Source organism: Wickerhamomyces ciferrii, contig 00259, assembly GCF_000313485.1.
Source record: "Wickerhamomyces ciferrii WGS project CAIF00000000 data, strain NRRL Y-1031 F-60-10, contig 00259, whole genome shotgun sequence".
In the NCBI taxonomy this organism is placed as follows: domain Eukaryota; kingdom Fungi; phylum Ascomycota; class Saccharomycetes; order Phaffomycetales; family Wickerhamomycetaceae; genus Hansenula; species Hansenula ciferrii.
In genome coordinates this window covers 1-21,316 of record NW_011887481.1, presented here as the reverse complement: position 1 = coordinate 21,316, position 21,316 = coordinate 1, and the positions used below count along the sequence as shown (strand labels likewise).

Sequence of the window (21,316 nt, the reverse complement as noted above, 5' to 3'; positions counted from 1 at the left end):
ACAATTAATACAGGTGTTAAATAAGACAATTTCTGGAAACTGTAGCTTGTTATTTGGACAAACTTGACTACCCTCAAAGATAATTATGTATTAACATGATCTTGATCTATTATTCAATCTATATGCAAATAGTCGAGCGAAGACAAAATTCTCAATTACGTGATACAACTCTATCATCAGCATTTCTCAACAATTTTTCTCTCAATTCTTTATCCCAAGGGAAAATATATAATCCTTTAACACCTCTTGTTAGTAAGACATTCAAAGAATTTAATATAATCTTTTCTTTAACTTTATCAACATTATTTATATTCTTCTTCTTAGTGAAACCTGCATTATCATCATGAAATTCTGGTTTAATTTTCAATGAATCAGTACTTGCATCATAACCAATTGATCTACCCAATATTATACCTGCATAATTCAGATCAAATCCTTGAATTGTATAAACTGAACCAACTTCATCAATGGTATCATCTCTTTCTGACCATGGAGTTGTTAATTGTGGTAAATATCTATCCCAGCGTAATTTAAACTCATCAGAATCTGAAGAAACAAAATAGTCCTTCCCATCTAATCTATATGGGAAATCATAAGTTGCAAGTATACGTGATTGACCAAACTCTGCATTTTTTTCTTTTATAGAATCATACATTTTTTGACAATTCTCAAAAATTTTAAAATCAAAAGTTTTAGATTCTGCATCTGATAATGGTAATGGTAGGATTTTCTTTGTTGTTGATATTTCTGTTGTCCAATTGATTAAATCTGGTTTAGCTGTTATTCTAAATTGTTTTGTTAAGTTAAAAGTTTCGAATTGTGCTAAATTCGAATTGTTTAAGAAGCTTGTAAGAGATGCACCATCTGATTTCCCCTTTTTAAGATCATGATCTAATGTCCAATATGAACCCATTCTTAATGATTGTTTATCATCAAATACAATGATTATAACTTTTGAAATCTTGATCAATTCTTCTAGATGATTTTCTTGGTTGAATCTTTTGAAAGCATCTTTAGCAGTAGCTAATAAGTGAGCTTCATCAATGATTAAAACATCAACTTTTTCTTGTTTGGGTGATTTGTTAAAATTATTGATTAAAGAAGTTGGTCTTTCCAAGTCAGATTTGGAAATATATGGGAATTGTTTAGAAATTTGATGATATAATTTTAACATTTCTGGATGATTAACTACTAGAGTATTCTTGGTGTTTGATAAAGTTTTCCCCTTTTCTGTTCTTGATATTTTCTGGATTTCATTGAATAAAGAGTTTAATATAACTGATTTACCAGTACCAGCATCACCATTTATAATGAAAACTGAAGGTTTTGATTCATAATTTTCAAGACCTGTATTGATGAAATTCAAGATTTTAGATTTAAGAAATATTTGTTCATCTGATAACTCAATTTGAGAAATCTTCTTCACAGCAGCACTTGGAACAAATGGTTCATTATTTCTACTTTTATAATTTGATCTACCAGGTTGATTATAAGATTTCTTTGTTTTAGAAGTTGAATTACTAAAATTTGAAGTTCTTTTCTTTACGGTGGTGAATTGATTATCTGTAGTCATGATGGCCTTCTTGATATTTTTAGTATAGTTTTTGAAGTTTCGATTCATAAGAAGCCAGTAAGTGATCTGGAATCTGGAAACACTATCAAATCAAATAGACTGAAAGGTTAAATGAATTTAGATCGAATGATCTAAAGTCCGCTAGAAGCTGCGTACCTATAGTACTTGACTTCAAAGTAGTGGCCCTGAACAATTTTGTTTTATCACCTGACCGGTCACCTGATATTGGCTTTAAGACGCTTACCTCATCATGACATCATTTGCAGCCAAAAAAAATTCGAATTTTTTAAAAATTTTAAAGTTGACAAAAAGAAATGAAAATCACCAGCTAAAATCTTATGCTCCACAAAAATTCAAAAATGTTATCCACTCGACTCTTAAGACTGAAATAACCTTATAAGCTACCAAGATGAGCGCTATTTTGCGAGTGATATTACAAATTTCACCGCAAGGCCGCAAGCATGTTTTAATTTCTAGTTGGGTTTACTGGTTTGGTTTACTAGAAGCTAGTTAATTTTCTTGGAGAGACCAATTATACGTTCGTTGTTTATCGGTATTGACTCGCGTAGCATGAACAGCCTTTCGTCATTTATCGCCTGTTAAACAAATATCTGGAGATTAATGGCAATTGCGAATTGATCATAAGTGACCACTGACTGTAGTTAGTGGTACTAGTCCTTTAGCCATACACTGAACAAGTGTACCATCAGACATTGTCATTGGCCATAAGTATAATCTTAATTAAAGTAGTCGTATCATTCACGCTAGTAGCTACCCAGTTCTGGCATTGCTAGCGTTTCACTGGTGATCAACACAACTAGCTGATCAACACATCAACTCATCAAAAGTTAGAACCAGGAATATAATCCATAATCAACACAAATAAATGCTAAAAATACTAAACCACAACGCCTAATCTCACTTAAACCACATGACAACCATTAGAAATTATCCCTGAATTGACGGTAACTCTTTGAATGATTACTGGCTTAAATTTCCAAATACGCTGTGCTTCTCATTTTTTCCGTACACGCACAGCCCAAGAAATTTAATTTTTGCTGGACTGCTGACGTAAGCATCGCGACTCTCTTTTTTTTTTGGGAACCCCTATTCTCACTTCTCATCAAGAGAAATCACATTTTCAAATTTACATTTTTATAAACTCAAGATTCCATATAAAAAATTTAAGGATTCCTTTACTGCTGCATTTTAGTATTTTGCTATATATATTTTTGCTTCATTGAAGGGTTAATTGATTGTGATATTACACATTATCTTCACGTCTGCTCATACATTCTTCATTACTTGACTGAGAACTAATTGGTTGTTGTGGTATTCTTGTTTATATTTTGTGTTTTTTTTTTGTCTAGGAGAAAAAACCGCTGGGAAAAAATTCCATATAGTATAAAGTATAAACATTGAGCTCAAATCCAAATTTTTTAACATCAATTTTATCAAGATTTTTTGCATATAACATATAATTTTAATATAATTCAAATGAAAATATGAGAAAAGAACTACAATTCCTTATATCTGTCCATTTGTTTATCATATTATTTCTTGTTTATCAAACATTTGATTTAATAACTCTGATATATGATGATACATTTGAAGATGCTTTAAATTCATTAGATTTACATCCAAAAGTTGCTAAACCTGAATTAATTCCAAAAATTATTCATCAAACTTATAAAGATACAAATATACCTTCACAATGGCAAAATGGTCAACAAAGATGTATTGATTTACATCCAGATTATCAATATATTTTATGGACTGATGATATGGCTAGAGAATTCATTAGTGAAGAATATCCTTGGTTTTTAGAAACTTGGGATAATTATAAATATCCTATTCAAAGAGCTGATTCTATTCGTTATTTTGCCCTAAGTCATTTTGGTGGTATTTATATTGATTTAGATGATGCTTGTGAAAAAAAATTGGATCCTTTATTAACTGTTCCAGCTTTTGTTAGAAAAACTATTCCAACTGGTATTTCAAATGATGTTATGGGATCTGTTCCAAAACATCCATTTTTCTTGAAGGCTATTGATAATTTACAACGTTTTGATTGGAATTATTTGATTCCATATGTTACAATTATGTATTCAACTGGTCCTTTATTCCTTAGTGTTATTTGGAAACAATATAGACGTTGGAATATCATTCCAGAATCTGGTAAAGTTAGAATTTTATTCCCAGAAGATTATAAAAAACATACAGATTCATTTTTTTCATATACTGAAGGTTCATCATGGCATTTAGATGATGCTAAATTTATCAAAAGTTTAGCTCATCATATTGGATTATGTGTTTTCATTGGATTCTTAGTTGCTGGTATTTTATTATATGGTGAATATAGATTATATGTTTGGTTAATTAATGGTGGTTATAAATCTTCATTTTTAAAGAAATGTTGGAATAAAGTTTTCAATAAAAATCAAAATATTAAAAGAAATAGAAAAAATTCAAATTTACCAAGAGCTGAATCTATTCTTTTATATTCAAAAGAAGTTGAAGATGTTTAATCATTAAAATAAAAACCATGCATAACTAAAAAACATCATATATCATATCATATTATCATATATCAAAAGTCATAATTTGTTATTTTTGCTTTTTCATTCAATATTATACAAATTTTCAAATAACGACATTATTTACATTTTTTTACACACACACACATACACACAAGCATGAATAATATTTAATTACCTCTATTTTTTTTAATTACAATTGTTGCTTAGATCTCAAATACATCCAAAGATGTTTTGAGTGTTTGGTTTTTTTCCTCAATTTGCTTGTTATATCACATTTTAATTGTTATTATTTTGCTTTTTTGCTAATTCAATTGGTTTTCAATGACTAGTTTTTTTCATTTGGTGTTTTTTAATACTTGTACAATATATTAGAAATCTCTATTAATCATGAGATTATTATTAAGAATTAAGGATTAGAGAAAAAGAAAGAGAAATTTTGGGATGAGAAGAATTCTATCATAATTATTATTATTTAATTTTTTACACATTATTATTATATTACTTTTTTTCATATTTTTAATTCATTCATGTGATGTTTAATGACACTTTTCAATACTTTATACACATTTATACGTATCAAATTACATTACTGGGATAATATTGTAGATTTAAACTAGATCCTAGCTCTAATTATCGATCAATTGTGTACTCTATTATATATAGTATGACTTTTAGAAGGGCCGCTTATGGCACATGAATTCTATTATAAAGGTCTACCAGCTACCGGCAGCTGTTAAGTAGCTCTTTAACCGCCCATGGGCATTAAACAACAAACAGCGCCTATAGCTTTTGTACTTCTGTAAAGATTAATATCAATTAAGATGGTGAGCTTCCCGAGGTTCTTCCTCTTGGACTAGAATACAATCTCAATTTAAAGATCAATTTTAATATCAATTACAATTTACCAGAGAGCTAAATCTCACAAATAACAAACCTTAAACTCTCTTTCAGAAAACCTAATTTTTAGATTCAATTCTGATAGTTATTTACACTTGTTTACAAACGCGCTAAATCTTATTCCGTGTACGTTTGTTCAACATTCTCGGTTGTCATGGATATTATTTTTGATCCGAATCATAAACAAAAATTATCATCACTTGGACAACGTCAACTTAAAATATACCCATTACCCATTACCCATTACCCATCAGTTATCAGTTATCAGTTATATGTTAAATATTACGGTATACGTGTTCTGTAAACGTCAAACTCAAAGTGCAAGCTTCAAACCTAGCTTGAAAAGGTTGAAAATTTTTCTATAAAGTATAGTGCGTGTAATATCATGTAATGGTATATGGTACGATGGTACGATCATTGATGTATACAGCTAAATATATCATCAACTTTTGAAGCACTAGTCACGACTCATGGAATCAGACATATACATACCCAGAGAAGTTGAGCTATTCGAGAATTTTCGTCAACAATCACTTAAGTAATTAGCTAGCTAAGTAAAAGCAGTATCAATATTCGATTGCTGAATAATCATTGTATGATACTTATAGCATTTTATAATTTTTCATAATAGTATCAAATTCATCGAAAAGGACTACTTGAAAAGAGTAATAACTTACGAAAACCCATTTAATGAAAACCAAAAACAATATAAACAAACTAACAATAAAAAATTTAACAAATTTTGTACAACGTCGTATAAAAAAAAAGTCTTTTAAAAATAAATCACAAAATATTTATAATACATGAAATCTAATTTGTTTCCAATAATTATAAAATTTAACCTTGTAATTGAGCAGTAGAGGCTGATTTGTTGATCCAGTTTGAAACTGTTGATTTAGATAAACCTGAAGAGAAATCATCATCAACTTCGACAACGTGAATAGTACCATCATCTTGGAAGATAGCAGCACCTTTGAATGAACCAGAAGTTGGTCTTTGGAAGTAATCTTGAGAACCACCACCACCGTATGATGAACCATCGTTACCTTGACCATCGTGTAAGTGAGAAATTAATTTTTCTTGACCTTCAGTTAAGACTTCAAATAAATCTAATTCACCACAACCAGTTGACCAACATGAACATTTTGAGTTACCATATTGTAAAGTTCTTGGAATTTTAGCATTTAATAACCAAATAGCTGGCATATCTGGGTTTGAAGCACCAGATGATGATGAATCATGAGGCATTTCAAATTCAAAAACAAAGATTTTTGAAGCACCACCGAAACCATGGAAAGCTGGAATTTTTGATCTTGTGTAACCACAGTCACCTTTTGATTTATCAGAACATGATGAGCCTGAGAAGATCATGAATTCTTCATCTGATTTGAAAGTAATTTCATCTAAAGCTTCAGCACTAGAAGCACCATCTTTACCGTTTGAAGCAGCATAAGAGATTGAGTTACCGAAACATGATGACCAAGTACCTGAACCTGAACCACCTTTGTAGTTCATGAAAGTAACATTGTTGGTACTACCTGGTGAGTAGTAAGCAACTCTTTCCCAATCACTTGAAGAACCTGAACCACTTGAAGATGATGATGATGGAGAAGATGATGATGATGATGATGATGAACCAGCACCTGAATCAGCAGATGAAGATTGTAAGGTAGTAGTTGAAGATGGAGATGATGAAGCTTGTTCTTGTTGAGCAGAAGTTGATGATTGAACTTTCTTATCAACGACTTCGGTTGGTTGTTGATCAGTTGATTGTTGATCTTGAGCACTTGAGGTAGCTTCGGCTTCTTGAGTGGCAGCTGAAGTGACTAAGTTACCATTACCATCAACGAAAACAGTTTGAGTAACTTCAACAACTTTGGTAGCAGCTTCTCTTTTATGAGCGTGATGAACATGTCTAGTGGTGGTACAATCTTCAGCACCTTCATCTCTTTTTTGGTTTGATGAAGAACCTGAACCTGGATAGTAAACACCAAATTGTAATAATTTTAATGGACCTCTGAAATGGACAGATAATTCTTCATCTAATGGAGCATTGGTACCTGAGATTGATGTTGATTCTTGAGAACATTGACATGAGCTTTCATCCATGTTGGTAACATCTTGGTATGAACCTTTGTAACCAACATTTTGGTAGACAATAGCTTCTGTTTGGTCACAGTAGTAGTTACCACTAACAAAAGAACAACCAGCTTCAACTGAGGAAACGACAGCCAATAATGATAATAAAACAGTTTGAGCTAACTTCATTATAAATTATTGAACAACAAAAAAGGGAATGAAATGAATGAATTGATGTTTTTCAAAAACTTTTGATCAAAATAAACTTGGAATCACAATTAAATAATCTAATATGAAATTGAATGAATGTATAGTAGTGAGTACTTTGAACTTCTCTCTTGTAGTTGGAATCTTTTAAATAAAGGAATGACTAAAGGTTAGAAAAGAGAGGAAAGTTTTGATGTTAAAATGTAATCAATTAAAGATCTATTGATACACGTATAAGATCCTGTACTAAATTTATGTGTAAAGGGGCTTTTCCTTTGTTTATTATAATTGAAAGGAGTGGAGGATACGTTTCATATTTATACAATCTTCAAACATTCTTGAATCCTCACCACTAGATTTTCAAAATGTAAACAACATATCTGCACAGAAAAAAGGAACTTTCTGTAGATGTTTGCAGTTTCATACAGATCCAGTCGCGTTTTGCACCACACAGAGCTACGGTTCATCCAGCATACCTTCCTTTTTGGGTAATTTTTAAAACATTCACGAAATTAAAATTGATGCAACTTCGTGATTTCGTCTTTTCATCCTTTGCGCTCTACGAAAACTTGGCTGGTGTATCCCAGGTGAGGTGGTATTTTCCCGATTTGATATGATCCTGCCTTACCAGTTCTGCCCAGCGCTTTCGAGTTCCAGACAGAACAAGTTTATAACGCGCCCTTAGCTTGTTTGTTTGTTAGGCAGAGGTAGACGAAGAGCCAGCGTTTTAACATTTGTGACTGGTAAGGATTTGTTACCACTCACTGCTCAGAGATTATGAGTTGAATAACTGAAGCCTGCAGCTGCTTCAAACGGTCTGGAATCGTGATTAGGCGACTGGCTTCTTTAAAGGCCAAGTGGAAATGCTGATAAAAAAGTATAGAAATGTTTCTCCATGTCCGTGGTTATAATTGTTTGAGATTTTTTCCTTTGAAGTTTGAACCTTGGAAATTTTGGGCCCAAGAATTTCGAGTGTTCTCTAAATTTTTATGCTGACGCTGGGCAGTGGGAACTAAAAATTTTTGCATCTAATCGGACCAATTTTTACACAGGTCTCAGAGATGAACAAAAGTGTACGCTGGTATAGATCTCTTTGAGGTGTGCTTATAATATTTTTACTGTCCGTAGTTGTAACTTGTAACTTGTTGTCAATTTGTGTGTTGTGTGTTGTGTGGCAGTTCTAGCACTGAGGTATCAGGATTCAGAAACTACCACTAGTTATTAGTTAGTAGTAACTAAGCTGGTTACTCCGGGATTCCTCCCTTACTACATAGCAATCCAGTGTTCAGTGTTCAGTGTTCAGTGTTCAATGTTCACTAAAAAGCCTTAGATGGATCAGCAATTACTGTTTAAATCGTGCTTTAGTGATCTGTTTTGTTGTTGTTTTGAAAATCATATATAAGAATTGTTTGATCGTACTAGAAATTTTCTTTACAAAGTAGGAAATTAGCAAAATCTCTTTCAGCAGTTTAAAAGGAAGAGAACAGCCTCTAATCAATTTATGACGTCTGAAGCCTATATTGGCCCTTGAGTTTTGAAAGAAAATATTACTCTAGTGTTTGATCGATACACTTATAAGCGATTCGATCATTAATTACATGACATTCGTAATGTATCTGCGTATCTACTATCAAGTTTCAAAACCTAGTCATTTTTTAACATCAACCTACAGTTACACATATCAACTGCTATTAAAAGTTCTTGGAAGACAAACGTACTTGATTTGAAAATTGACATCTCTCCTGAGTCCTGAGTCCTACTATTATGGAAATTAAAATATACGACCAGGTATACGTTATACCGGTATACCTATTACCTACAAGCTACTGGGCTATATAATACGTCTCACGTCTTAATTAAATACATGAAGCTACGTCACTTTAACTCGACACGAAGAATCTCTGTATTATATTTTTTAGCATGTAGATTTTTTAAAACCTGGCCTATTAAAAACTTAAAACTAGATCAACCAAATTTACTAAATTGAGTCAATAATTTAAGTGGTGATACATAGCAAAAGTGCTGTTAGAAGTTGGAACCTTACATAGAAAGACTGTCCTTGACATGCCGGTTACGCGTCTATTAAACTTTGAAAGCGGATATATCTGTAGTGAGATTGAAAGCACCTATGATATCTACATAATCTAAAGTTTCAACGTCTCTGTTTGTGATTTAGCGATTTAGTTATGGCCTCTGATTCGTGAATCGTGTATCTATTAAAATTACTAGCGTAATGCTCGATTTTAAAGTATCAAGATCGATCTAAAATCTTTAGTGTGTCTCTAAAGAGTTTAAAGTTTAATTCTATCTAAAATTTAAAAGCCTAAAGCTTATTACAAATCATGATCGCCTCATATCTGCCAGATCAATCATCATAGTATCAACACCAGGGGTATGTTCAAAGAGAGAACAGCTAGTGGGCTCGGAATGATTAAGCGCACTATTGCATTATATAGTGGTATTTAATAAGTAGTAAGCTAGTTCCAACGCCCCACTACTACTAGCTGTGATAACTGAGAAATGTCAATTAGATTACAATAACACTATGACATAGCCTTTCAATTTTATTTAATTTTTCACATTCACTTATTTACCTTGGTCTAAACCGCTTAACATCAAATACGTCTGAAATTTATTTCTATCATGGTTAGTTCTAGACTGTAGAGTACCAATATCGGTTCTATGTTCTTTCATGTTCCGTCTTAAAATATGAGTTTTTGTAAATGGTGGCCGTCGATATCTTGGTAATTTTCAAAGGCTAGATTTGAAGGTAGTATATTGAAATGGTTACGAGAGAGCTAACTCGCCGCAGCTTCAATAGTTAATTGGTAAAACTAAAACCGTTTAAAGATTTTTAATGAATTATTGACATTTAACGGCAGAGTGAAGGTCAAACAGCTTTAGATTTACATATTAAGTTGTCGCTTTTAAGAAGTAATTCTATACGTAGTTGAATAAAAGTAGGTCGCAAGCTGTAACGGTACACTACCTTTGTGGTAAACCATGCACTGTGCAGCCATATTGAAAGAAGTATTAAAGAGGTTCATACAACACGAAACCGTTGAAATTTTTCACGACAAGCTGTTACAACTTACTTGCACATCGCATATAATTAAAGATATCATAAATTAGATATCATAACAAGAGCATCCATATCATATAGGTATAGAAATTTCGTATCTAAAAAACAAACAACGTTTAAGTTGTTTGGTTCCCCCTATTGGCGTAAGATCTTTGAAGATACAATATTAAAGGAAATTTTGAAAAGAAAATTTTCTGAAGTAAAATATTTGGGCTTTTAATCTATGTCGGTAGATGCATATGCCGACCTTAATTACTTCACCAAATCAGGAAAGTTTCTGATTTAGGTAATCTAAGTTCATACATCATCTTTTATGTATCTCTTAATTATCTGGATTCTGGACTTTGAGTTTGGACTTTGTAGGTTGTAGGTGAACAAATTCGAAAGCTGAAGTACTGATCTTTGAGTGCTTGAATTTTTTTGATTCATGAAGCTGGACCTGGTAGTTATGGGATCCAAAAAGGAAATCTCCATAATATCTCATAATTTAAAGGTTTGATTGATTCTTTGATTTTCAATGTTTGTATATGTTTAAACTAATTTATATATTATAAATATTATGTTGCATTGTGAGAACCACATCACTTAATAAACTACTTGTGGTTCCCACAATGGCCGGGTAGTTCATTGTAGGAACAAAGTTGTACTTAATACAATATTGTATAAACCACATGTACTTCTTCCGTATTGTCATAACCACACATGGTTCCCACAATATTGTCGAATCCACATACACTTATCACAATATTTTTCTAACCAAATATACTTATCACAATATTTCAATAACCACGCAGCTAAGTTATATTGCCCTTGATACTCAACATATCAGATATAATTAAATCAACAGACAAATTTTATCAATCGAAAGTCTACACCAGGAAGCTTGATAAGCTATACTTCAAAAAAACCTATATTGTGCAGCTCATTAACCATTTTTCGTACTAGCTGATCAGTGAAGTATATAATGTCGTGGAACCCGAAAGCACTAATATACAAATCGATTCAATCCTTCAATGAAGCTCTAAAGTCAGATAATCAGCTAGTCATTTAGTGTCTAGTTTATAAAGATTACTGCAGTTGGTTCATTGTAGTTCAGCTCTCTCTATAATAGCGGACAAATTTGAAATATATTGCAATTCTCAGAGAAAATATGCAACAATATTTACAGCTAATATTGGAATTCCAACAGTATTATATCATCATTACCAATATTCCTTGTTTGTTTAATGAGCATATTGATGTGATCAGCTCAATAGATCAGAGTTATCCAATACGTCTTAATCTATATACATCTAACCAGCTTCAATTGCACGATTCGCAATCATATCGGAGTAAGCAGCTATAACAATTTTATAAAGAAATATACGTTACTTTAGTGCGGCACTTAAGATATTAATATAATTCCAGTTACCTAATATATAATAATGAATGTAAAATCTAAACGGTTATAAAATAATCTTGGACCTAACACTAGATACTCCTGATTCTTTGACATAATTGTGCACTTGATTATAGTTTTCGTCAAGATGTGGTTATTGAAATGTGGTAGGAAGTATATGTGGTTAGTAAAACATTGTACAAAGTATAGGTACCTCCGACAATATTGTAGGAAGTGTGTGTGGTTATGACAATATGGTGAGAAGTACATGTGGTTTCCCAACGTTGTAGGAAGTACATGTGGTTTACACAATATTGTAGGAAGAACTTGTGGTTCTACCCGGCGAATGATGTGGTTCTCACAATGCAACATAAATATAATTATAATATTAATTATCTTGCTTATGTAATCAAACATTTTAGCAATAATGAATTTAAATAAATATGGTAGCATATAGCTTTTCTTAGAGAAAAACATCAGTTTTATAAAAGTTTATTGCTAATGATATAACTAAAGCTTGAATTAAGGTGTTTATGAGGAAAAAAAATTATAAATCTTAATATATTTGAGAAAGTCAACCATGTAAATTTTATATTCACTTTAAATTTAAAATATTTAAAAAAAGTTAAAAATTTTTTCTTCGAAAAACAGTTCAAAATATGCATTTGGATATGAATTAGCCGGATTTTAACTTAATGGTGATTTTTATTACGCATATTTTCTTTAAGTTTTGTTGAAATTGATTGATTTCATGTGCGTTTAATGTTCACTTTAATATATTATATAATATATTGGCTTTTGAACCCGGAAGTCGATATATTGTGCAGTAATAACACGTAGTAACTTAAAACTTTTTAATTTATTTATTAAGCTAGTACATCGAAAAAAAACCTGGTAAACTTTGAATATCTGAGGTGGCAAAGATAAATTATATTAAAAGCCATAGAATGAAGAATGCTAATTGCAACGAAAGGCAATTAGATCAATTAGATCTTTAACCTCACGAGTCGGAATTGGAAAGTCAAGTACGTCGACTTTAAGATTCCATATAAAAATCTAAAATCCGTTTTTGTGTCACTTCAAAAATTAATATTTGAAATGTTTTGATTTTGTTTAAATTTGTTTTGAACTCAAAGTCAGACACTCACGATGGTTATTTTGAACATATCCTTAAAAGTTACAAGGCGGTAGTTGAAAGTAACAAGGAAAGAAGGTATTCAGTTATTATGGTGAAGATCGTCTCTGCTTTGACTGTGTTGGCAGTTGTTTCAAGGATTTGTAACGCGTTAGTCCATCCAATTGGTATACATGGAAGGTATTTCATAGATACAGTTACAAGGGAACCATTTTTTATTAAAGGTGTTGACTATCAACCTGGTGGATCATCAGGGGTTAATGATTATCAAGATCCTTTGTCAGATCCAAATGCTTGTGCTCGTGATGTTATCCTTTTTCAAGAATTGGGGGTTAATGTAAATAGATACCAGAATTTTTAATATTGTTATTCAGCGTCATTTACTAACTGCTTTAAAGACTATTAGAGTCTACTCTATTAACCCAGATCTTAACCATGATACATGTATGACCCTTCTTGCTTCAGCCGGAATTTATTTGGTCTTAGATGTCAATTCACCTTTAGAACATCAACATTTGAATAGATATGAACCTTGGACAACTTACAATGAGTACTATTTGGAACATGTTTTTAAAGTTGTTGATCAATTCTCTGGATATAATAATACCCTTGGGTTCTTTGCTGGGAATGAAATTATTAATGATAAAAAGTCTGCAAGAGCTTCACCAGTCTTTGTTAAGAAATTGATCTCAGACATGAAAGGTTATATCAGTCTGCATTCAGAAAGATTCATCCCGGTTGGTTATTCAGCAGCTGATGATTTAAGTTACAGAGTATCATTATCTAAATACCTTGAATGTTCCAATGAAAAATCCATTCAAGACTCAGTCGACTTTTACGGTGTTAATACTTATCAATGGTGTGGTGAACAAACTTTTTACACCAGTGGTTATGACGTTCTTGTTGCTGATTATGAAAATTATGCCCGTCCTGTATTCTTCTCAGAGTTTGGCTGTAATGAAGTGACCCCAAGATTATTTGAAGAGATTGGAACCATGTTTTCTAATGATATGATTGGTGTTTTTAGTGGTGGTTTGGTCTACGAATTCTCCCAAGAACCAAATAATTATGGTTTAGTTGACTATGACCAATATGGTAATGTTCAATTGTTACAAGATTTCGAATCTTTGAAAAACCAATACACCACCACAGAACTTCCTACTGGAAGACAAATCGCTGAGCTTTATAGTAACGAAGGAAAAATTCAGAAGTTGGGTACACAGTCAGTTCCTGAATGTGAGGATGAGTATGTGAATTTAGAAATCACAAGGGAAGTAGAGGACAGTATTGGAGAAGGTTTGATTACTGATGGTGTTGATGTTAAGAGAGGTCAATTTGTGATTTTGAGTGAAGAAGACCTTTTCACAACATTTAATATTACAAACTATGATGGAACTCCGTACGAGGGTAGTGATCATGTTCAAGTTGAGACCCTCATTGATGGTATTTCTGAATATGAGGCTTCACGTTTATCTTCAATCGAAAGTGATGGTGAGTAAATTTTTTTGAATACCCCTTTGTTTTTCAATCTTTTTGTTTTTGATACTGAAAGCTTTAAAAGATTAATTTATCTGATAAAAAATCTTTTAAAGAGGTTTTCAGTCTGATTGATAAATTATAAAGATCAAAATTAACAATAACAAGAAGATTGCGATGATGATAATGAGGAAGAGAAAAGCCCAGAATATTAACATGTTCCAATTAGGGAGTAGTATCAATGATAAATCACACAAAATTTTAGAATTGTTAATTTTTGTTTCTATTTGTGGCTACATTTATCTATTTTGAGGACTTTTCGTGAGATATCAAAAATTAAACTGAAACATTTGTTGATCGAAGAGATAGAACATAAATAAAATATACAACTCAAACAATAAAACGTAATTTTCATTATCTAGTATTTTTTGTGAATAAAACCGACCCATCCCTATCTTTCACTTTAACCGAATTGAAGTTAGTGAAACAAGGACGCAATAATGATTCCCAATCGTTCTTTGTTCTTGATTGATGTAATTTGTAATTTTTCAGCATTATGAATTCAACATTTGAATATTTAGAAAGGAACTTTAGAAAGCTGTATAAATTGTTGTTAACCAAGTTATTATTTTCTTCATCACTTATACTATCAGGGTCAATTGGTACCAAGTTGGTAAACGAAACACTAGTTAAAGTAATCTTATTAACCAAGGGAAGCTTATTAATAATATCTTCAAATTTATTATAATTGATGTAAAATTTCGGAACAAACATCGAATTGAAATAAGCAAAATTGGAATTGAGATTATCAACATTTATAGAATTTGCCTCAGCTGGATTATAAAGACTAAAACCCTTTGAGTTCAAATCTATTGATATTTCTTCCAAATTTGCAAAACAATGACTTAGTAATAAATCATAATGAGATTTCAAATTTATTAATTTTAATTCTGTAACTTGTTTGAAATATGACATTAATAATCTTGATCCTGAAGTTGCAATTGAACATGAAGATAACGTCAGTATCTTTATTGGTGACCATGTTATTCTATTTTCCACTGATAATGATTCTCTAGTAACCAATGGACCACTTTCATTTGATAATGTTAATAGATTTGGTTTTGTCAATGAGCTGGAATCTATAATCATATCAGATAATTCCAATTCTTCAATCAATCCAAATGGCCACAATAAATTTGGACGTAATGCAATGTTCCAACCAGATTCTGATGACAATGATAATTTCTTGATTGATGGATAATAATTATGTTCATGAGCATAAGTTTTCAAGGTACTTGACCAATCAGGAAATTGAAACCCTGGTTTTATTTCACTTATTTTGATTTCTGAGATATTGGGCAGTAATGAAATGATTTCTAGCATGATATAAATATAACTTTCAGGATCTCTACTTGATGAGTATTCAAATCCTGCAATTGAGGTAGTTTCTGTCTCTGTAGAATCTTTAATTGGACGATTAAACTCAATATTTCTGACATATAATGATAATAAATTAGTTTTCTTGTGTTTAGAAATTGTTTTTCTGAATCTGTGTAGAGTATCTTTGGATCCTAATTTAACATCATGATATAAAAAGAATATGTCTACAAAATCATGAAGGTATCGACATGACAAGCAAAGTACTAGCCAGTCTTTATACTCCAGATTTTGTACAATCTTGTACAGCAATTCTGTCGGTAGTCCCAACAATGTGTTTGGTGAATATTCTATTGGTACCCTTTCAGGACTTTGGCTTCTTCTATCAGAGAAGAAAAGCTTTCGTTTCTTTGTAAACTGCTGAAGTCTGGATATCATGATTATGTACTTGCTTGATGCTTGGTGTATAGATCTACCCTTTAAATTGTGGCTTTATTTGAGTTTACTTTTCTTCGTTACTGTAGCAAACACAACCTAGCTGTTGAAATACTTATACTTGTGAACCACAATCTATGATCTGTGAATTAACAAATAAGTAACAGTTTATATGACAGTAAGAACAATTCACCGTAAGAACAAGGTATTTCGCAATTCCTTTAATTTCAAGCTCTTAATTTTGGATCTTACATAGAAAAGAAATTTTTGGGATTTTTGCATTGGCCACAAATTAAAATATGCCACATGAAAGAAAGGCTGGTGAAAACCAATTCGCGGAAATCTTACGTATATAAATCTGAGAGAAACATTTTATACCAATAAACAAAACTTTTATTATAAACGCAAAACCCAAAATATTATATTATACAAGAGAAAAGAGGCATTCGAAAACAACTTAGTAGACGAAACCTAAGATTTTACCAGAAACATGTTTTCTTCTAGCTTCTTCATGGTCCATAATACCAGCTGAAGTGGTTAAGATAACGTAACCAAATTGTCTAGCTGGTAATAAGTTATCAGTCCATTTTTCGATGTCAGCAATTCTAACGTTGAATCTTGGGGAGATAACACCAACTTTGTTTAATCTACCGTTTAATTGAACAACAATTTTACCTGATCTGTGGTCATCAATGTATTCAAATTCACCAATGTAACCTAAATTAAAACTGTTAGTAAAACTTGAATTTAAGCAAGTGATCTATTCAAGAAAAAAAAATCCCAGTAAAGAATGAGAAATGTAACAGAGAGCTGATGACCATTCAATGATTATTGTACCAACGAGTGATACCCATCAAAGCATGAAACTATCAACCCATCTTTAGTTGCTTTCCCCGACACTTAAAAGACAGAAAGGGACTGAACACCGATCAATCCATCCAGTTATCAGCCGGGATATTCTATATATTGATGTTCATCTACTTAGGGATCACTTTTTGACTTGAATAAAATTTAAAAAAATTCATCACATACCATGTCTTTGGATAACTTGTAAGAATTTGATGATAACTTTTGATGATGGTCTGATTAAAACTTGACGTTTACCAGTTTTTTCAGCATTGTTAATAGCGTTTAAAGCATCAGCTAAGGCAGAAGTTCTAGTCATTTTGAATCTAATAATATATAGTTAGTACAACTGATTCAGAACAAAACTTGTAAAATAAAGAGCAACATGAGTATCCTCACTTTAGTAAAAATGGGAGTCATGAGCACAGGATGATGTTGAATAAACAACTCAACCTGCTGAAGGGGGGTGTCAAGGCAAGTAACAACGTAAAGTAGAGCGTTCTTCAGAACTTTTTATCCGTTTACTAATTGTTCCAAACGATTTGATTCCCACTTCAGATTCATAGGTTTTATTCTTGAATCTCATTGGAATAATATTATTCCAACTATTAAAGGTCACATCAATAGCTCATTCATTGTATAATAATAAATATCACACATACTATTTGATTGATTTGTATGTATCTTTGATGTTTTGAAGAGTTTGTTATAAAGTAAACGCTGAAAAAGTGAAAAATTTTTATATGAAAAAAGCGTTCAAGGAATTCTGGTTCCGATAATTACGCATCTTGTGATCAAATATGCGTAACAAACAGAATGGTGTTTAAAAGGGAAATGGTTTTTGCGATGGGCTCGGATAGAAAATCAAAAGGTAAATAGATCAAATCACGTATAAATGACATATAGATCAAGTGATTGAAATATCACCCCAGGATGACAATTGAAGAGGATAAGAGAGTATTTGGGGAAGTGAGTATCTGATATACTATTTCATGAGAATCTTGTGACTAACATTTCAAGATACGACCTTATTGTGTTGCTTTATCTCAAATCGCTTTGGCTCCAGATGGAATATTTGATGGGAACTCATCAAGGACTACACAGGCTTTGAAAGATCTTTATACACATTTTGACCATGTTATACGACCTGACTCACAAATTTCAGCCAACCTAGCAGATTATGTGTTTGTTCCATTGTCATATTTATTAAAACAGCCTAAATTAGGTGATGTTCAATTAGAGCTTTTATTAAAGATATTATCATTATTAATCAAACATTGTTGGACAACTCCTAAATCTATTCCTTATGTTTTAGCTAAACAACTCTTTCCCTTGATAACGTTTTTGACTGGAGGTAGCCCCAATACAGAAGACAAAACAGAAATCAAATCCAAATCATCGGAATTGAAATTAGCAGGATCTATAGCATTAGAATATTTCTTTCATTCATTATCCAAACAAAAAGATGCCAAAGTATTTGATTTTTTCTCAAACGTGGAAAATTTGCCAGCTTTAGGTCATGCTGTTACTGTACTTCTTTACTTTGCTGAACACGGACAGTCTGTTGAGCTTCAATTACAGGCTATAAAAACACTTGACACATTATTTTTCAAATTAATCAAAGATGGTGAAATACTTTCATACATTTTGCCTGGTAATGTATCAACATTGACCAAGATTATTGCTGTACCAGCTTTGAAAACTCACTATACAGTAATGATTGACGCTATTACACTTCTTGGTGATTTATTGATAATGGTATACAAAGATGAAGAATTAAAACCTAAAATCAATGAATTGGAATCCATTGAGGATGCCCTTGAAGGGACAGAATTAGATGTGATCACTATTGAAGAAGCTGATTTAAAAAAGGTTCATCGTACAAATGCATGGCTAAAGGCTACATCAAGTCAAGTTAAAATTGCATTACAAAGCTTTAAAAAGATAGGATTCAATGTGAGGGTCGAAGTCAAAAAGACACTTTTAACGTTTTCTCAGTCTTTACTAAAACATTGTTTGTTTTCATTGAAAAGCTCTATTCCAATAGTGGTATCAATGATCTCTTTTCTTTCTAATGATCCAAGATTAAAGATTGAACCAAATAAAACTTTATCACTTTCAGATACAAAGAATCAACAAATTTTAAACAAAATTATATCATCTGAACTTGATTCAAGTGTCAATTCATTCATATCTGTGATACAATCACCAAACGAAGAAAGAATTATAAATACATTAGGAGCAATTGAATTTTCACTAAGGCATTCATACGATCAATTGTTGGTAAAGAAGCTTATAGAGACTACAAGAATTGAAATGGCCGATATGTTAAGGAAAACCTGTTCAAAATCAAAAGTTCAGAGTATATCTAATGGTGCTATCGATTTAATGGTCATTAGTAAAGAAGTATCAGAATTTCCTAGTGACACAAAATTGAGCTCAATTTTTGGTAAGATTTTCTCAGAAAAGGTCGAGAATAAACTTTCACATCTGTATAATATCATAGGTAGCTTGAGTGACCCATCTGAGAATATTGAAGAGCTATTGGTTGATGACTATGGTACAAATTATGAAAAGGCTATTGCACTTTGGATCTCTAATAATTTGTTAAATGGACATTTTGAAAAGTCGAGACCAGAAAGAATTGCTGACGAATTCTTAGATTTTGAAGAGGAGGAGATGGCTTTACAAGAAACTCCAGAATCAGCATATTTAGTACTTGATTATTCTAAAAGGATATTAGAGAATATTCCAGAATTTGAATTAAGTCAAGAATTGGAACTTGTCAGTTCAATTGCAGTTGATTCTGTGGGTATAGCTGCTTATCATTTAAGAGAAGAGTTTCGTTTTGAGTTAGTTGATTATCTCTATCCTGTCATTGATTCATTGGCATCACCATCTGAAACCGTGAGGAAACATGCTTCTAACACTAGTATGATTATTGCTGATACATTATATCGTGGATCTTTATATGAACTGATCTTAGTCAATGCTGATTATTTGGTTGATGCTGTTTCTATTAGATTAAGTAACGCCATGACAACCAGAGCTACAGCTATTCTTGCTGTTTGTGTCAAAATTGCGGGTTATAAGATTATAGAAACTTTTAAAGATGTTCTTGAAATAATATTCAGTTTATTGGATTATTATCACGGGTACGATGATTTGTGTATTGGGTTTTTCATGTTGTTTGAAATTGTTGCTGATGAAATCAATAAGAAGTATCTCCATGATTATGATACCCAAAAGCTTGAGTATTTCGAAAGCTCTTCAACGTATTCTCCTTGGGGTTTGAAGAACTTGAACCAATTAAAAAATTTACTAGATAAATCACAAAGGGAGGTGATCATTGAAGAGAAGCCACAAGAAACAGAAGATGATGTTGAAGATGAAATAAATGCCCAGGATAGTGATGATGAAGATTTACCAGAAGATGTTATTCCAAAAGTTGAAGAGAAGAAGTGGATTTCACCAATACCCGAAGATGCCTACAAACTTTTACAACAAGTTGTCTATTATGGTGAGAGATTATTAACACACAATTCTGTGAAACTACATATCCAGATATTGAGAACCTATGAAAAAATTGTTCCTATATTAGCCACTGCACCTGATAATTTACATCCAATTACTGCTTCAATTTGGCCAGTTATGTGTCAACAAGTTAACAACAGTGACCCCAAAATTATCATCCCAGGCTCTAAAGTTTTATCACAATTATTGAAATACAACAAAGGATTTTTATCAACTAGATTTACCGAATTCTGGTCTATTTTGAAAAACAATAACTTATTGAGATCTGCTAATAAAAGCATCTCTGAAACACAAAAAGTTGTTTTACCTGGTTTGAACTCAAAAGCTTATGAAAGTATTGTAAATATGCTAATAGCTGGTCTTGATTCAATGGGTAGATATATACCAGATTCAATAACAGAAGAAATAATTAAAACTTGCGTTGGTGTTGTTCCCGATATTGAAAGATTTGGAATGAGTTCAGACATAGCATGGTCAATCAAAGATGAATTATATGGATCTCTCAAAGCTGATCAAAAGCCCTCCAATGTTGAAGCTTCTTCTGGCACCACATATGCTTTTGTATAAATTGCAAATTAAATTAAATCATGACACAATTATTAGTTAAATTTTGATTCCCGTAAAAAAACGAATCGTACATCATAAGGTTAATCTGAAGACTTACTACTGACGAAAATTAAGCATAAAATAAAGCGTTCATTGAGCTATTCAAAAAAAAAGTATGTAATTCAATAGTTGTCGTTTTTTTTTTTTTTTT

General features: G+C 31.8%; 7 protein-coding genes across 7 annotated transcripts; 3 read left to right on the top strand and 4 right to left on the bottom strand.

The window, feature by feature from the left end:
- Window positions 1-151: 151 nt before the first annotated feature.
- BN7_6245 (uncharacterized protein) lies at window positions 152-1,573 on the bottom strand (the record flags this gene model as incomplete). Its single annotated transcript, XM_011273188.1, has 1 exon — window positions 152-1,573. One exon carries the CDS (start codon window positions 1,571-1,573, stop codon window positions 152-154), a length of 1,422 nt encoding a protein of 473 aa, XP_011271490.1.
- Window positions 1,574-3,078: 1,505 nt separating this feature from the next.
- Window positions 3,079-4,101, top strand: CSH1 (glycosyltransferase family 32 protein; the record flags this gene model as incomplete). Its single annotated transcript, XM_011273187.1, has 1 exon — window positions 3,079-4,101. The coding sequence occupies one exon, from the start codon at window positions 3,079-3,081 to the stop codon at window positions 4,099-4,101; it is 1,023 nt and encodes a 340-aa protein (XP_011271489.1).
- A 1,746-nt stretch (window positions 4,102-5,847) lies between these two features.
- TOS1 (Tos1p) lies at window positions 5,848-7,278 on the bottom strand (the record flags this gene model as incomplete). Its single annotated transcript, XM_011273186.1, has 1 exon — window positions 5,848-7,278. The coding sequence occupies one exon, from the start codon at window positions 7,276-7,278 to the stop codon at window positions 5,848-5,850; it is 1,431 nt and encodes a 476-aa protein (XP_011271488.1).
- Window positions 7,279-12,982: 5,704 nt separating this feature from the next.
- GAS4 (1,3-beta-glucanosyltransferase) lies at window positions 12,983-14,390 on the top strand (the record flags this gene model as incomplete). Its single annotated transcript, XM_011273185.1, has 2 exons — window positions 12,983-13,228; window positions 13,290-14,390. The coding sequence occupies 2 exons, from the start codon at window positions 12,983-12,985 to the stop codon at window positions 14,388-14,390; spliced, it is 1,347 nt and encodes a 448-aa protein (XP_011271487.1).
- A 391-nt stretch (window positions 14,391-14,781) lies between these two features.
- Window positions 14,782-16,182, bottom strand: SKP2 (putative SCF ubiquitin ligase complex subunit SKP2; the record flags this gene model as incomplete). The annotated part of the gene is made up of 1 exon (XM_011273184.1): window positions 14,782-16,182. One exon carries the CDS (start codon window positions 16,180-16,182, stop codon window positions 14,782-14,784), a length of 1,401 nt encoding a protein of 466 aa, XP_011271486.1.
- A 454-nt stretch (window positions 16,183-16,636) lies between these two features.
- BN7_6240 (40S ribosomal protein uS8) lies at window positions 16,637-17,344 on the bottom strand (the record flags this gene model as incomplete). Its single annotated transcript, XM_011273183.1, has 2 exons — window positions 16,637-16,896; window positions 17,212-17,344. The coding sequence occupies 2 exons, from the start codon at window positions 17,342-17,344 to the stop codon at window positions 16,637-16,639; spliced, it is 393 nt and encodes a 130-aa protein (XP_011271485.1).
- Window positions 17,345-17,958: 614 nt separating this feature from the next.
- TTI1 (Tti1p) lies at window positions 17,959-21,126 on the top strand (the record flags this gene model as incomplete). The annotated part of the gene is made up of 2 exons (XM_011273182.1): window positions 17,959-17,982; window positions 18,046-21,126. 2 exons carry the CDS (start codon window positions 17,959-17,961, stop codon window positions 21,124-21,126), a joined length of 3,105 nt encoding a protein of 1,034 aa, XP_011271484.1.
- Window positions 21,127-21,316: the final 190 nt, after the last annotated feature.